Raw genomic sequence first — 18,532 nt, 5'->3', positions numbered from 1 at the left:
ACAAAGTTTACTTAGCGTTGAAGTACCAGTTCCATTGCGTAGAGACTACAAAATTCTTTAAAACCAGTTTCCCAGTCGAGAATGCGAGATATTTCGCAATGGCATCGATTCATTATCATACGTCCTTCTAAGAACGAGTAAATCGATGAATGAATCACATACGACGCCATTTTTCCTGCACAAAAACAGCCTTTTTTGTAGTTCTATTAAATTATCTGTTTTAGGAAGTTTGGAAACCGCAATAATGTTGCAATTTAAAGATTTCTCGTCTAGATTCGTTTCGGTTGTTAATTTATTATTTTGATCGTCTTTATTTATGTTTATAAGATTTTTATCTAGTATTTTATTGGTTAAAATTGTTATCTGAATGTTTTAGTTAAATCCTTACAGATCAAAAGATGCCAAAGGATGATAATTAGTGAATTATTGTTGCCTTATTTTTATAATAACTATCGTGAGACATACTAAAGCGGCGTCGTCGCGCAGCCTACTGACGTCACGCTGCTCATGATGAAGAGTCCCTCTGTGACTCGAAAATAATTCTCCATTAATTTACGTGAGTAAACCATGATTTTTAATTAAATTATTGATTGTCCGAACAGAAGTATGATTTATTTGTTTCCAGACGTAAATTTAGAACAAACTAATCTAATTAAACTACTCATAAATCCATATATAATTATTAACACTGGCATTATAAAGATTAAAACATTCGAATAGTTTCAATTCTCTGAAACAGTTTCATCTTCATTTTGATCATGCCCAGTATCCAGTCAGGAGAAAGCGCTACAAAGCGCATGTCGTGTTCCGTGTGGTGACCTTCTACTCTGAAGTACATCTGGAATAGGGAAAAATAAAGCGCTTTATAAGCTACATTTCCTTCTTTTGTAAAATTCTCTTAACAACAACGGAGATATTACGACTGCACGGTTGGCGCGTTGGCTGGGAAACTGATTGCCGCGCAACGTGTAGTTGTTGTTGTTTCGAGTCTGGGTGTCATGTGTATGTGAACTGTACTTATGTTTGTACCCATCTACGTACGACACGGGAGAAAATCTTAGTGTGGGGTAACGTTCTATTTATGAGGAAAGAAAATGGAATGAATAAGAGTTGACGCCGAGTCTTAACTGAATTCACCTGTAAGAATTTAAATATTCACTTCACCATATTACTAATATGTCAATTGTATTAATTGTTCAGATAACCAAAAAATATAATTAATTATTTCGGTGACTTAAAAAAAGTAACATGCGAATTCTAAATGTAGGTGCCTATAGAAAAGAACGATCAAGAAACTCCATTAGTTATTAATTTACAAAAAGTTTTGTAAGTCTAGATTTAACATTATTAAAATAAATAAGAAATCCCAATTTGGCTTAAAGATGAAACTGCTTAGTATTACGATTTAGTATGCAGTGCAACTTGGTATTATTGAAAAGCTATTTCGATGTCCTAACCAAACCGAATTTAGTCATCAAAGCACGATTCTGTCCCAATTGTTGAAATCTCCAAATCGAATCTTATCGGCATCTTATGTAATTTTAGATGACTTTCTAGTTTCAAAATGATCTCAAAATATTAGATTTTAGTAATATTGCTGAAATTCGTCGTAACATCACGCCTTTTTCTCCGCAGAGGCAGGCAGTGGTGCACATTACGGCACGTAATGCCACTGTATAATGTAAACCCACTTTTCACCATTCGTTAGGGTTCCGTAGCCAAATGGCAAAAAACGGAACCCTTATAGAATCGTCATGTCTGTCTGTCAATTCATCCGTCCGTATGTCATAGTCATTTATTTTCGAAACTGTTGGGCCTACAAAGTTGACACTTAGTAGGTTGATGTATTTCGGTAACCGCTATTCGAATTTTGAATAAAAATTAATAAATTTAAAAATTAAAGGGGGCACTCCATACATGGAACTGATTAAAAAAAATTTTTTTCATCTAACATATCCGTGATGGTTGTCTATGGATAAGGTCTTTAAAAAAGATATTAAGGTTCCTAAAACCTCGTAAGGTTCGTCAAAATCAACCGTTTGAAAGTTAGACGCTTCCAAAGTGGAAAAATGAGTGTCCCCCCCTCTAACTTTTAAAATAAGAGAGTGAGAAAACTAAAAAAAATATATGCTGTAGATTTCAATAGAAACTAACAACGAAAATTAGTTTGAACCAGATATCATTATTAGTTTTTAAGAAATAAAACATTTTCAAAAACCGCAAATATAACTTTGTCGTTCATACAAACACTATATAAAACCAAGTTATTTTATAACTTTTATATTATGTCATCTACTTGCTGTTACGGAACCCTTCATGGGCGAGTCCGACTCGCACTTGGCCGGTTTTTGGTATAAGTCCCATGTAATAGGGGGTGAGCCTATTGACATTTATTATACTGGGCACAATTTCAGACTCTGTGCTACTACTGAGAAATTTTTGAATAACCAAAAAAGCCCAGTAATATTTTGCACGACCTGGGAATCGAACCCGAGACCCTTGCCCAGCAGTCACGCTTGCGACCACTCAACCAACGAGGCAGTCTATTGCTAAAATTATATTTAACAATTTAGTTTACTTATGTTTGGTCCATTTATTTGTTACTTAAATGTGTTGGCGATGCGCCACCGCACATAGTTGTCTCTTTTGATGAATTTACTGTTACAATTTTAGGTGAAACTAATATTTTAAATGTAATTTATTTTGACGCATTTTACTCAAGACAATGCATTCGTAAGACTTGAATAATAATCTATTTTAAAACCCATTTACATCTGGTAAAGGCAATTAAAAAAATAACACACATACACATCCAAGATCATATACACATGACAACAGGTTATACACTTAAAATTCTATCATACTTTTTGTTCCAAACGACGTTAACGAAAAAAAAAAATGTTGATAAATGTGGAGTTGGCTGGTTTGCCAATTAAGGTATCAATTTATAATTTTAAGTGTAATATTCTTTTAATAACATGCTTATCAATTCCCTGACATGTTTCTATATTTATTTTAACACCTATGTTATTTTTGTTTACAAAACTTTGGCGTCAACTACCAATCCATTCATCTATCCCATCTATTGTCTCACTTACCATGGGCACACCTCTCTCATTAGGTGGCTCAATGTGCTTGTCTTCGAGAGTGAAAAACACTGACACTGTAGCTTGAGGTATGGGGTAGGAGACTGTAGGCTGGCTGAATATCGCCTGAAATAGAAAATCACCATGTGAAATCTATGGAAAAACACTTCACAGTCCTCCCATACATATATACATAATCTCACGCCTGTCTTGCACAGGGGTAGGCAAAGACAATGGAACGCCAATTGCTACGAATCTTACATACCTCTTTCGCTTCATCAACAGTCATCAGTCTTTTCAAACATGCTCGTCGGTTAAAGATACTTTTAATTTGGCCCTTCTTTAATATATCGACAATCTGGTCACTATATTATGTCCGTTTAGGGTGCCCTTTACCGACGGCCTCATTCATATCCGACTTACATAACTTCTTTCGGAAATCGGCTTTCATCTATACTTTCTATATGTCCAAACCATTGTTACATTCCTTTCTCAATCCTTGTCCCTACTTCCTTCACTATAGTCCTTCCAAAGTAACAAAATTAATTAAATGATTGACATTTATTTTACACACGCACAAATCATGAAACCGCAGAGTAATAGGTAATATATAGTTATATATAATAATATAAATAGTCATTAGGATGTCCCTTACATGGTCAGCTAGAAATATGTTCTGCAATTACGTGATCTAAGTCAGCTCGCTAAATATTCGCCTACCTATTGATTTTCTTTTACGTCATTGTAAAATTGACAATAATAGGCTATTCAACACGTAGGCACCTACTTTGATGTTGATAGGGAAAAACTATTAGAAAAGTTAAATGCGTACTATGGAAGTACTTCGCGTCCACAGGCCCGCATCGTACGCATAACACGCACCGTACGCAACGGATTTTAGTTTGTCTTGTATAGAAACTCATATAACTGCGTGAACTGATCTGCAATCAGCAATGCCTACATGCGATGCGTACTGATAACGTCATACGAAATGCGATAATGCGATCATACGATGCGGGCCTGTGGACGCTTACTTTTATAGTGCGTTTTTGATTATCCTTCTACGAAAAGTCTACCAAAATTATGACATTTCTCTCACCTCGAAATAGTAATACTGCGACACTTCGTTCTTCGACCCTCCCATGTACCTAACAACGTACATAAACGTGTCAGTGAGTTTCCATTTCTTTTCTATCGTGTCATGGATGAACTTCTCACTGGTGATAGCAAAAGGTGGTCCTATGTCCCTCAAGGAAAGTTTGGCATTGCAGGCGAAGTCACGACTGTCTGAAATTGGAGTCAAGATAATGATTAGTAAGGATCATGGAATAAGTCGGTAAACTAGCAGACGGTGATCCGTCTGCTAGTTTACCGACTCGATCAGGTGATCCTGATGATAAGCAATTGTCGCCGTCTATGGACACGCGCGTCCCCAACCTTTTAGGGGTTAGGAATTTAAGAGTTGTTGGGGAATCGGGGATTGAGAAGATTGAGGAGAGGTAATTGGACCTCCGGTAACCTGAATCCGGTCGAGCCGGTCGGACACGGTTCGTATCGAAGCTCTCACACTTGTGTAAGTACTTAAAGATAGAAAAGAAAAATAACTAAATTTAGTGTGCCTGTAACAGCTCTCTGCTGGACTGTGGGCCTCTTCTACTTTAGGTAGGTATTTATGGCAAGACTAGGTCTATCAATATGAGGGATCAGCCATAATCTTCCCGTTTGGAGCCTATGGCCAAGATTATCTTCAAGCCCCGAGTGAATAGATTGTTTATAGGGACAGACGTGTTCCATTCTAATCTGCATCGTCGCCTACCACCAGGCGAGATAGAAGCCGAACGCCAATCCATGGCCAACAAAAATAATATATCGTCCGATACTCACTTGCAAGTTGCCTCAAGGTCTGCCTAACCCCCAATTTCTCCTTCGCCCGATTTATCACAGACACCACGGTGTCAATCGCTTGTTCTTCATAAGATTTGATTTCTGGAATATTCATTCTGGATTTCTATTATTGATTTTTGATAATAAAAATTAAATAATGTTTTGTGACAAGTTTAGTTGTGGTTATGTCACGTAACAGTGATTGATGTTTTTGCTTTTAATTCTAATGTTTTGGCTTTGTTTGAGTTTTGTATTTAAAAAGTTTTTAGTATGTATTCAAGTATTCATTCAATCCATAATGAACACAGGTGAAAGAAATACAGTATTAAGTCACAATTATGGACCCTGTCGGGCCCAGCAGCCTGAAGGGTTTAAGTTTATCTTTACGACAATGACTAGTAATAATAATCTTTTATCTTTATATTATCCTTTGGTTTTTCACATTTTGTTTAATAACAATTAAACTTTATTTGCTTTTTAATTAGATTGAAATTCTTTTCCAACTATATTTCGGCTGAATTGTTGTAATTAGCCAAACCATTTAGGTATTCAACCGAAAAATTCTCAGTAATGGTATAAAGTCTAGAATTTGTGACATTCCTACTAAAATGGAGTTTCGTAGAAAGACAAGAATAAATAAAATACATTGATATAATATTCCTCGTACGTAGGTACATATATCTCCTATGTAAGCAGACAAACCACATCATCCTTATATGGCCAGTTAATTAATTGGTTTCGTTTACCTATTTCCTTAGTTTAGTTTCCATTATATACGTCAATTATGTTGTCAGTAGTAGGTACATCGTTCACGCGTACACTTCCCTCTCACAATTACGCACAGTTAAAAGTACTTCTATGTGGTTATGGGAAAAATTGAGAAAAAGTATATAAGACTATTGTCACGTAGTTGTAGATCTGTACATGTATCTTGTTTAACCTCTTGTATCAGCATACCAGCGTACATAAAACATAATAGAAAACATATTGTGTCTTGCGTGGATCCGCGTTTCGCGTTTTGGCACACGATAGGTTAAAGGCATGAGGTTGGAAAGTTATTTTGATTTTGAATACAAGTTACAAATTATATTTATAACCACTGTGTTGCAGCAGTATGCGTCCAGAACACGCATCTTTCCATATAAAACATGTCTTAGTTTCCACCTGTTGAGTCTGTTTCCACCAGTGCTAAGCTATATGTGCCAATGAATGATGCCAAACGCATGTTCAGCAACGTAGCATAACACATCTCTGGTGGAAAAGCAGCCTGACTAACGTAACTTTTTGATGAGGAACTCGACTATTTTTTTAAGCCACGCTAGAGGCTTATATTCATAAGCAGCATTGCGCGACACACGACGCGGCTAACGTCGCTCATGTGACCCAGTTCAGATAGTTAAATATATATATGCATAATAGGTAATTATAATTAAAAAGTAGCACGTGATTTTCCTCTTAAAATAACAATGAAATATTAATCAAACTTAATCCTTCCTAATTAATTAAATAAGTATAGAATTACAATATTAATCCTTATCATAATCATTCACAAATCATCTGCAATGTCGTCAATAGGGAAAATTATGATACGGCGGTGTTCATTCGTTGCAGATATTTTTTTCAAATAAGTTATTGGCTAAGTGTTAGTTGGAAACGTGCTCAATGGGTTCCATACTGATATATCGCTGTTTGACCGAGTTTACCGTGAATCTATTCCCTCCATCATCGCCGCTGCTCCGAAATGGCTGGTAATAAACTTGAATCTCTTAGGATTTTGCTGGTGTCCATGGGCGACGCGGATTGCTTATCATCAGGCGTGCTCTGCAAGATGAGTCCACCGCTCATAAAAAAAAAACAAAAATATGGCACATTCGTTGTTTGGGAAGCAACCGTAATTTTTTTAGTTATAATTTCAACTCTCTAGATATCACACTTATGAGATACCTACAGCCTCGCAGCAGATATATAGGTCTCCAACTTTACGCAACTTTATGTCTGTGCGAGTGTAAAAAAAAGGATACGGGGCTCTAAAAATAAGCTAATATAATGTAAATGCGATAAGATCATGATTACCTGGTAATCATCAGTCACACTGTCGCATGATTGTCACGCTATAGATAAAAGATAATATCAATCATCAGATTTTAATTCAATTCTTTTTGACGCAATTAATTTAATCGATCCATTCAGGAAAAACAAGTGTGATTTCCTGTTGTTTTTCTGAATGAAAAAAAAATCCAGTGCATTTACTCAGATATAGCATAATTATTATGTTCATAGTTTGTTAAAAGGCAGACAACGCACTTGTCTCTTCTCTGGTGTTGTGGGTGTCGATGGCCGGCACTATTCTCTTAGGTATATACGCAACAATACTCTGTCCGAACCGGTAATCAAACCCGGGATCCCCTTTCACATCAGTTGCCATTATTATATCATCACCTCAGTAAGTAATTCCACTTACTGTCACCCAAGTAGGTAGAATTTCGAAATTGTTCGCCAAACTCTAAAGGCTTACATTCACAAGAAGCCATGGAGGATGACTCACCATACGCCATAGTATTTACTTTCGCGATGACGCATATAAATTAAACAGTAAAGTTGCGCCCGCGACGCCGTCGCGTCGGTGCGCGTGCGCTGACTATTGACTCATACTACTACTGGCTGGCGCTAAGATGACACTGCTGTAGTAACGTAAACTGATTTCCTAGTATCACCATGTGACAGCAGAGCACTATGTATTTGTAGTCCTACTCTTACCGTGGGTGTAGTTAAAGGGAGCATGATTATTTAACATACGTTGCGGCTCGAAAAGCAAGAGTAGGAACGGGTTGGTTTTTAGTCAGTAAGAATCTGACACTCTCGCCTCACTCAAGGCGGGAGAAGTCATTGGACGATTTTCCGCCATCAAAAAAAGTATCGTTCTCTAATAAACCTGATTCTTTTGAACTACGATATCGAGTCCACCTGCCAAGCGTGGCTATTATAGCAGATCCTTTAATGTATAGCCGATAAACCAGCAATGGACTGCCTCGGGCTCGGGCTGTTGATGTGATGTGGCGCTAAGCCAACGTGTCTTGTAACGTAAGTTGATTTCTTCGTAATTCGGTAGTACGAGTAATGTACTTAGTATTACGTTTATAGTAGAATAATGGCTCATCATTAGGTATGCAAACTTAACTGTCATGCTCTGACCTTTTAATAACCCGGTCATGGTTCAAATTGGGATTTTCCATTTCTATCTCTTTATTTTCCAGTTATTTAGGTAGTGCGATATCCAACCCTTCTTCATGATCAACATCTATGTTGGCTAAGAGATTATAACCAGCTCTCTTACGTGGATACGCTTTACGGGGTGCGCTAGTGGTTATTAACCATGCCCCTGTCTATTTTCCATCTAGCGATTAAATTAAATGTCCACATTTTAATGTACCACTTTCTGAGCGCTTATGACCCTTTTACTTACAATATTTTACAACCCGGATCTTTTCAATATCAGAATGAATATCACATCATCGCTTCGTCGTTCTGGCAGTAAGCGGGTTAGTGGCCAAACGTAGACCTATCAACGCTAAAATAATCACATTATGGCATCTCCTCTTTGTACTTGCTTCATATGATTAACTGCATAGTGACTTATAACTAAGATACTCGTGTTAACAACAGACTTTGGACCCATAATTCCCTATGACTTTCTTGAATTAGGGAAAATTTTTATTACATTTCCATATTATAAAGAAACGCAGTCGGGTTTTTTAGTCTTTTAAATTACTTTTTTTTTAAATTTTGTACTTGCTATGTGATTAACAGCACAGTGACTTAGCTTATAACTAAGATACTCGTGTTAACAACAGACTTTGGACCCATAATTCCCTATGACACTCCTAATGAATCACAGCTAGGAAAATATTCACAAAATGTAATACATTGTCTACTTATAATAATGTAATGAATTAAATAAATAGACGTCTTATGTACATACGTTTATAGTAATTTATCTTACTTTAGTTACGAATATTTGTTTGTATGAGTCAGAACGTTTATTATGTTTGGTTGTATGTGCTTGCTTTTAGCTATTATTTATTGACTTATGCTCTGTCATCAGGTGTTTGGTAATCTTAAATACATAGGTAACATCACTGGCTCCTCGACTAGTTTCAAGCCACACCAGGGGCCCATAATCATTCAAGGGGAAAATAATTCGCGACAACCAATTCTCCACCTTATTTAAAACGCATAAATCTACATATATTACGTACCGTAGATATATATGCGGTAATAATATTAAGATTGGTACCAGTCACCGGCCTCAATAACTATCATCAAACAGCTGCCATATTTGATCTGACCCAACTAATTGCGATAGTACCTACAACTACTTACACACAGGTCAAAGATCAGAAGATCTCATTGAGAAAAATAGCGGAAACCGTCTGTCATTCGATAACAGTTCCGGCAACAGCATATCAAGCTACCCTATCCTAACAAATTATTTTAGACTTTATAACAAAGCGATAGAGTTTAATTTCTATTACGGAAATTGTATACATTAGGGCCTATTGATGTGCTTGTCATCAATAGTTTCTTACGCAATTTAAGCCATATCTTAAAGCCGGAACTGTTGCATACATAACGTTTACATACATACATACAGACAGAGTGACCCACAAACTGACATAACGCTACACTTATTAGTATTCACAGCGTTCACGTGAATGATTCATTATGGATACAATAATGTAATGTACAGGTATTTATTTTGCTACTGGATGCGGTAAAGAAATTCTCGATTTAATTTCAAGGACTTGAATTCAATCTTTATTTTGTAAGTAATATGGTTTACTTTGGCATGAGAATAATAAGAATACGATACCAACTTGCCAATTATCGCCTAGCTGGATCTTCAGCTCTTTACATCCTTCCACTACTACTTGCCAACTTCCTTAGCGCATATCAGCGAAAGACGATTCCCTTCTTTCTTATCCAGCAGAAAAGAGAAATGAGCGTATTCTTTTTTTAAAGGGCCGGTAAATATGCACCTATGACTCCTCTGGAGTTGTGGGTGTCCACGGACGACATTGATCGCTTACCATCAGGTGACCTGTGTACTTGTTTACCCCCCTATTCCATAAAAAAGTGAAAGTGCAAATTAAGTTGTCACTGTCTCTTTAAAAAAATGCATCAAAGTCGGTGTAGTAATTTAGGAGTAAAGACGTAATAAACAAATTGTTTGCATCATTAACAGCTAGAATTCAAGCGGTAATCAAAATGTAGTATTATGTTAAAAGGCGTAGTCGAAAACATGTTTATATTATATTGTAAGGAGTTTCTATCTATCATGTAAGGAGTTGTAAGGAGTTTCTATCTATCATGTAATGAGTTTCTATCTACCCTGAAGTAGTCTATGAAAGGAGGTTGTTAATAAGAAATGCTCCTATTTGCTCGCCAGCTCTCGGATTGTACGGAAGGGTTGTGATAATCTGTGTTGGTCGTTATTAAGGTCACGTAAGCCATTTTTCCAATCGTTTTGTTTAATTATTGATGTTTGCAGTATTTGATTAATTGTTATGTTGTATTGATTAAAATCTGTAAGATTTAAAAATAAACGGCTTCTTGTCGATTGTATTTATTTTTTTAAAATTCCACTTCTGAACCTAAAATCAGAAGTGGGATAAAGGACTTATAAGCCCACACTAACATTAATTTGCTTTTGAATTTGTAAATCAGTTGAAAACAAGAAAACCGTTAACTTTTAAACTTTGCTTTGTTTACAACTACTGCTTACTTCAGTTTTCTTTCTTTTTACTATTTTTGTGTTTAATTGCTGTATTTACGAGACGTACAAGGATGCCTAGTCCACGGAGGCGCCCCTCCAGAGGCGATTCGCGTAATCGAGATCGGCATACTTCTCGTAGGTCTCGCGACCGTAGTGAGGTTAGATCAAACCGCAATTCGAGCGACAGACAACGAACTTCGCGGGATGGCTTGCGTGTCCGAGATCGACATAATTCTCGCAATACTGAAGTGCATCGGTCGCGTACTCGTGTTAGGTGCGAATTGCGTAGTAGAGACCGCTCTCGTAGTGCTCCTCGCGACCGGTCGAGATCACACTCGCGTTCAATGCGTTCTTCTAACGATGATGCGCACATATTAATGAGGGTAACGTGTTAGATGAAGGGCGCACATATTAATGAGGGTAACGTGGTAGTTTATGTCGATGACGTCCTCCTTCTGAGTAATACGGTACACGAGGGAATTGAACTGTTGCGTAAGGTACTTAGAATTCTCACAATAGCTGGTTTTTCAATAAATCTGGCCAAATGTTCGTTTCTGGTTACTGAAGTCGAATATTTAGGTAGACTCATAACGTAAGGTCAGGTTAGGCCGAGTCCACGGAAAGTGGAAGCCTTAGTCAGCTCTTTGCCTCCCGAGAACGTAAAGCAGGTGCGACAACTTTTAGGCTTGGCAGGATCCTCTACCCTATTTACCGACAAGATTCTACGGAACTTAAACGCGTCATTACTCAGGCTATCTCCTTGTTTGGGGTGCCAAAACTTATGGTCACGGACAAAGGACGTATGTTCGAGTCTAAAGAATTCGTGGCATGGATTAACGAACTCGGCTGCAACCTGCACTACATCACGCCAGAGATGCACCAGGCAAATGGTTAAGCGGAAAGGTACATGCGGACAATACTCAACATGTTACGCATCCAAGCCAACCACAAAAATCTGCAGTGGTCGGAAACTCTGTGGAAACTACAACTGGTGCTGAACATCACAAGACAGAAGACTACGCAGGTATCTCCCTTGAATCTTCTAATAGGCACAGAATCTACAACTCCTGTGGTTCGAGCGCTAGTACGTGATGTGGCAATCGAGGGTTTGGCACCTAACAGAGAGGCACTACGTGAAATCACAAGAAGCAGAGCCCGAGAACTCCTCAGTAACAACCAAATCAAGCAAGACGAGCAAGTTAACCAGCGACGGAGTACACCACGCCAATTCAATGTTGATGACTTGGTCTTTGTAATCAAATACTCTCAGTCGGCAGGGAAACTCGACTCCGGCATGCGCGGCCCATACAAGGTGGTGGAAGTTCTACCTAGTGGCCGTTACACGCTACGTTTGCTCGGTGGCAGTTATGGTAAAACAACGCAGGCTGCTGTTCAGTTCATGGTGCCGTGGCGGGGTGAGTGGAGCCCTGAAACATGTGCCGCATTTTTTTGAAAGTAAGTTGACCTCATAATGTTGACAGTCATGCAAGGCTCATTAGTACGAATATTATCTAAATAGTGAACCTCACTTGTATGATGCACTCTGCTTGTTGAATGCCTCAGCACGGATGATTGCGGTCACCGTGTTGGGAAGCCTCGACACGTTCGAATACGGTCTGCGTGTCGGGAAGCCTCGACACGTTCGAATACGGTCTGCGTGTCGGGAAGCCTCGACACGTTCGAATACGGTCTGCGTGTCGGGAAGCCTCGACACGTTCGAATACGGTCTGCGTGTCGGGAAGCCTCGACACGTTCGAATACGGTCTGCGTGTCGGGAAGCCTCGACACGTTCGAATACGGTCTGCGTGTCGGGAAGCCTCGACACGTTCGAATACGGTCTGCGTGTCGGGAAGCTTCACACGTTCGAATACGGTCTGCGTGTCGGGAAGCCTCGACACGTTCGAATACGGTCTGCGTGTCGGGAAGCCTCGACACGTTCGAATACGGTCTGCGTGTCGGGAAGCCTCGACACGTTCGAATACGGTCTGCGTGTCGGGAAGCCTCGACACGTTCGAATACGGTCTGCGTGTCGGGAAGCTTCACACGTTCGAATACGGTCTGCGTGTGGAATGCGCTCGTACGTTTGAATACGGTCTTCGTACGAGTGGGTCTGTTTTGCAGATTATGTTATTGGATTCTCCGGTGATTTAATGATGAAGTCAACCGGGGAGATTAAGCATACAGGCCTTGGAAACTCACAGTTTATGCCTTGGCTTGGTTGTAGTTTGTTTGCTTTTTCTTTGAGAACGATGAATGTGCGTCTTGTGAGATAGTTCTGATAGAATGAGGAATGAATTGACTGAGTGGAGACTGAATGATTGGTTAGCAAGATTGGGTGTTCCTATGTTGTATTCCTGAACACTTTTAGATGAAACTAACGATGACGAGGAGACGGAAGCGCAAATAGAGTTTGCTCCTACAGCTGCACTGTCCATGCCTTTGCTGGATGAGGGTGTTGTAACCGATCCACCGACCTCTCCAATGGCCGGTCCCAGCGGGATCACAAGAAGAAACTGTGTCGAGGACGACTCACCGTCAGGAGAGGCCGTGTAAGGAGTTTCTATCTATCATGTAAGGAGTTGTAAGGAGTTTCTATCTATCATGTAATGAGTTTCTATCTACCCTGAAGTAGTCTATGAAAGGAGGTTGTTAATAAGAAATACTCCTATTTGCTCGCCAGCTCTCGGATTGTACGGAAGGGTTGTGATAATCTGTGTTGGTCGTTATTAAGGTCACGTAAGCCATTTTTCCAATCGTTTTGTTTAATTATTGAAGTTTGCAGTATTTGATTAATTGTTATGTTGTATTGATTAAAATCTGTAAGATTTAAAAATAAACGGCTTCTTGTCGATTGTATTTATTTTTTTAATAAAATTCCACTTCTGAACCTAAAAATATATATAATTGCATATTTAAGTAATATCTATTTTTAATTATCGCTACCTACTTAGATATTGATTGATAAATAGTTTTGTATATAAACAGCAGGTGTTGAGATTACTTTTGTAGATAATTAATCTATTTATTTTATGAATGATAAAATTTAGTTTAGGTACCTATATAATTTCATTTAATTTAATACCGACATATTTATTTACTTATTTTCATTAATTAGTTCGTATTGTGAAATTAAAATTTCTATTCAATAACTATATTTTTTTGAAGTCGGTTAATAAGCCTAGTTTCGGTTTAAAAAAGTTTCAATAAAAGGCTGAGGAAAAAACATTAAAAAATACCTTTGCAGGTCTCTAAAAAATATTTCCTTTTAACTTTTAAATAATCCTACAGGACCTACAAATATATAATTATCCAATACACATAAATCCAAGGAACTCCCTAAGCCTAGTTGCCCTGTCCTAGTTTTGTGTCGCTCTAGACAAGTCTACTGATTGACCTTTAAGAACGCCGCCTACGCTCATAAGGCATCCAGTTGCGATATATCATTGATCGCTCGCTCACCGGTGCGCACACGCCGCTCGGCTGTCAGTCGACACGATATCTCAACTTGAATCACTTGAGAATTAAGTTTAACGGAAAAAAATATGAATAAAAAATAAAAAAGTGTACAAATCTAAATTCGAATTTTAAAAGAAGAATATTAAAGTTCAGTGTGTGTGTGTGTGATTTAAAAAATATATAATTATGGGAGTGTTTGAATGTGTGAGTGCAACAAAAATGGCGCCAACGGAAAGTACAGAGGTTTTCACAATTAGTACGGCTTCTACTGAAACTATAAATGGGAATGTTACTATGGTGAGTTTTAGTTATTTATTTATTTATATTACACAGTTATGACAAATATTTATAATGTTATGTTATGTTGTTAAGATAAGATAGTTGTAATCTTTGTCCTGACATTGTACATTGGCAGCATCTCAAACGAATCTCAAGTTTTATGAAAGAAAACTTGTTTTAAATGAGATAAAAAGTAAAATAATAATATTAAAATAGGTAGGTAGATGTTAATTTAATATTGTTACTACATTATTTTGTATCATTTGATAGGTGATTGGGTCGTCTAGAAGTAATTTTGATATTTAAATAAATTAATTAATAAAATGGCAAGAAAAGGTCACGGTCAGTCATAACCGCAACGGATCTACACGTGGCTTTAAATTCGATTCCCTTGATGTTGATAGGTATCATAATAAGATGGAAATGTTTTTTTTTCTTACAAATATGTTGATCCACACTAGAATTTTCTTCTATGTCGTGGGTGTGTTTACAAACATACAAGTTCACATACACATGACACCCAGACCCGAAACAAAATTTTTTTGGAGATAAAGACTAGGTAGTGTGGGTTTTTTACCTCACCAAAACTACCCTAGTCGCCACAATCAGTACCTATAAGGGGCACCGAGTCTTCTTATTAGACCTGCTCCATGCTGCAACGCCTGTTACGGGACAATCCTAGACGTGCGCAAAGGCAGCACGTGACCACTGTGCTACCGTCTTCCCTAAAGCCTATATGTACCAAGTTCCTACTACGTATGTGCGAAAATAATAAGAAAGCCTTCTAACCATCAATTGTAGGCAACTTTTACTTAACGGTAAATATTTGCTAATATGAATGACTACCATAGTAAGTAGGTATTCTCTAAAACTTTCACCTGTACTGGATGTACTTAAAGACATATTACCTATAATATGAAATAATGTAAACATAACGTTACCCATTTTGTTTCCCTAAAGGTTTGGCAAATAAACTACACAATACGACAGATGGGAATTGTACCCTGATCCGGAGCTGCGGACTACCTAGCGAGTTTACCGGGTCTCCGGTTTGAAAAGCAGGAGTAGGAACGGGGTGGTTTTTAGTCAGTAAGAGTCTGACACTCTCTCTTGCCTCACCTAAGGCGAGAGAAGTCATTGGATGATTTTCCCCCCTCAAAAAAAAACCCTGTGCACGACATGCACTCATGGCCACTTTGCTCAACGAAGTATAATTTAAACTAAAACATAGAATTATTGTACCAAATACAACAACGATTTCACTCACAAAAACCTACAAATACAACTGATTAATTAAATTAACACAATACACATAACACACGTTTAACCTTAAACCTAATTTAGCATCAGCGATAAAACAAATAAATGTTATTTTTAGCATGGTTTAATCTAGGTTACTAGACTATAAAGCTAGCCAGCTATAAATTATTTTTCAAAGTCAAAATGTTTATTTTTATTTTATTCATTCTAGTATGTATGTATATTTAGCCAAATTATTTGGTATACAGTTAAGAAAATAAAAGTTGATTAAGTTTAGAGACAGTACCCGTTGTCTTACTAAATTGTATGTGTTTTGGCAAAGCTATATCATTTAATTTTGTTAAACTAGCTCAAAGGATTAGTAAGCTGAAGTGGCAGTGGGCCGATCACTTTTGTCGATGAACCGACCATTGGTTTGGGGTAAACGTGTTCTAGAGTGGAGACCGCGTCTAGGCAAACTTAGTGTAGGGCGCTCTCCAGCTAGGTGGAGTGACGATATCCACAAACTGGCTGGTCATGGCTGGATAAGTAGAACTGAAGATCTGATGCAAGCCTATGTCCAGCAGTAGATGAGAACAGATGATGATGATATCACTTGTTTAACTATTGATTGGATCAGTAGCCAACATGTATTAAAGTCATCTTTATATTTTTACCTGTATACTAAATGACTTGGCTGACTGTACATGTACATAAGTGGAGGCAATTTCGAAACATCTTAACTCGTCCGTCAGTCTGTCCGTCAGTGAAGTTAGGTGCTCGTTCCAAAATATAGATTCGTATGAATGAAGAACGATAAAGAAACTCCATCGAAAGGAAAAACAATACACCCGCTTATCAGTATCACAAATTATGTAATAGGTCTCACAATATTATTAATTACCCAATCATAAAATGCATACTCTGCGGAATTAACTATTAGTAATGGTCTATTGTTCTCTTACTTTCTACATGATTTAGCGTAAAGATACTTATCAACATTAAATATCATATAATAGAGAACCGACCAAAAAGAACATTTAAAAATATAAAAATGCGGTAGCTCAGTACTACCGGGAAAAATCCGAGCTATTGGCGGCAAGGCCTCAAGAGTGAGGAATTTCCGGACAATACGCGCCGTGTCCAGAAGTACTGCTTTCTGCATCAGGCCCTAGTATTGGTCGAGGAGTTTTGGCTATGAGGCCATTAGCAGATACGACTATCGGCACAACGACTGCTGTATCTACAAAATAAAATACAAAATTAATTATATTTTTTTTTCGGCTTACTCACTTAACTGTTTAACGAGGAACTCGACACTCATAAGAGGCACCGGGTCTCTCAATAGATCAACGCATCTCCGAGAACCTAAGTACCTACGTATCAGACACCAGATGCATCACGAGTATGACCATGTAGGAAATGGTTTAAATGCACAATCATTTTCGGGGAAACGGTCCTCTCCGGATATGCTGGCACATTATGAAATAGGTATTATTGCACCCATTTTCCTTATTATCTTTCAAATGTACTTTTATATATTTATCTTCTTTCCTTAGATATGTCCAAAATGCACTTTTAGATAAATATGATCTTGAAATTTTGTGACAGTGAGGACTTGGTCATGACTAATATGTCATTTAGCTTATTTTACGTGATATATCACACTTTTGAAGAGGTATAGATATTTTTTGGCAATGACAGCGAGCCCAGCCCTCGGTTGCGAGCAGCGGTAAGTCCCCTCTTTGAGGAGTGGCTAGAGAGGCGTCACGGCGTCCTCACCTACCGCCTGACGCAGGTGCTTACCGGACACGGAAGTTTCGGTAGGTACCTGTTTCGGATTCGGCGGGAGGAAACGCCCGGGTGTCGGCATTGCGTGGATCACCCGGAGGACACGGTGGAGCATACAGTAGCGGTGTGCCCTGCATGGGCTGAGCACCGCCGTGTCCTCAGGGATGTGATCAGCGACGGTGACCTCTCGCGTCCGGCTTTGGTTCAGGCCATGGTGCGGAGCGAGGGGGAATGGGACGCCGTCTCCTCCTTCTGCGAAGCAGTCATGCTAGCTAAGGAGGAGGCGGAGCGCGTGAGAGAACGATCCTCCTCACGCCCCAGCCGCCGCAGAAGACACTCCGGGCGTCGGGGATCGCGTGACGATCTCCGGCCACCGTAAGTGCGGGTCTGCGGACGGCGAGTAAGGGTAGCTCGCCGCCCGACCACAACCAGACCCGTGCGTACGGCGCGTCGCGTTCCGCGCGCGCCTCAAAGAGCCAGACCACCACAGATGGGGCCCAGTTGGGCTGATGCCTGATCCGGAGCTGCGGACAACGTAAAAGGTTACCGGGGCTCCGGCTCAAAGCAGGAGAAGGAACGGGGTGGTTTTTAGTCAGTAAGAGTCTGACACTCCCTCCCGCCTCACCCAAGGCGGGAGAAGTCATTGGATGATTTTCCCCCCTCAAAAAAAAAAAAAAAAAAAAAAAAAAAAAGCCCTCGGTTGCGACAGTTTTGGTGGTGCAAATGAATAATACGTTACGGCGCCAAAACGATTGATTTTATGAAAAAGTTATTAATACATAAATTGTAGGATTTTTTTTCTAGTTTAATTTTGTACATAAATATTTTTTCGTAAAATGCGTCGGGAATTAATGTCAAAATAAATGTCAATGTCAAAGTCAAAGTAAATGTCAATGTCAAAGTAAATGTCAATGTCAAAGTAAATGTCAATGTCAAAGTAAATGTCAAAGTCAAAGTAAATGTCAAAGTCAAAGTAAATGTCAATGTCAAAGTAAATGTCAATGTCAAAGTCAAAGTAAATGTC

The 18,532-nt window shown here is 38.6% G+C and overlaps 2 protein-coding genes and 1 long non-coding RNA gene across 3 annotated transcripts in view; 2 read left to right on the top strand and 1 right to left on the bottom strand.

The window, feature by feature from the left end:
• Window positions 1-597: 597 nt before the first annotated feature.
• On the bottom strand, window positions 598-5,167 carry LOC118266365 (uncharacterized). Its single transcript, XM_035579784.2, has 4 exons — window positions 4,971-5,167; window positions 4,186-4,373; window positions 3,099-3,212; window positions 598-838 (listed from the first exon to the last, which is right to left on the bottom strand). Exons 1-4 carry the CDS (start codon window positions 5,083-5,085, stop codon window positions 704-706), a joined length of 552 nt encoding a protein of 183 aa, XP_035435677.1. The 5' UTR covers window positions 5,086-5,167; the 3' UTR covers window positions 598-703.
• Window positions 5,168-10,608: 5,441 nt separating this feature from the next.
• On the top strand, window positions 10,609-13,314 carry LOC126910890 (uncharacterized). The gene is made up of 2 exons (XR_007705489.1): window positions 10,609-12,198; window positions 13,112-13,314. It is a non-coding gene; the product is annotated as an uncharacterized LOC126910890 (long non-coding RNA).
• Window positions 13,315-14,169: 855 nt separating this feature from the next.
• Window positions 14,170-18,532, top strand: part of LOC118266435 (phospholipid phosphatase 2) — a 39,666-nt gene continuing 35,303 nt past the window's right edge. Inside the window, exon 1 of the mRNA XM_035579896.2 lies at window positions 14,170-14,496. Coding sequence (XP_035435789.2) covers window positions 14,386-14,496 — 111 coding nt within the window. The 5' untranslated portion in view covers window positions 14,170-14,385. The remainder of the gene's footprint in view (window positions 14,497-18,532) is intronic.

Source organism: Spodoptera frugiperda, chromosome 7, assembly GCF_023101765.2.
Source record: "Spodoptera frugiperda isolate SF20-4 chromosome 7, AGI-APGP_CSIRO_Sfru_2.0, whole genome shotgun sequence".
Lineage (NCBI taxonomy): Eukaryota > Metazoa > Arthropoda > Insecta > Lepidoptera > Noctuidae > Spodoptera > Spodoptera frugiperda.
The sequence above is the reverse complement of the archived record's forward strand: the minus strand, read 5'-3'. Positions and strand labels throughout refer to the sequence as shown.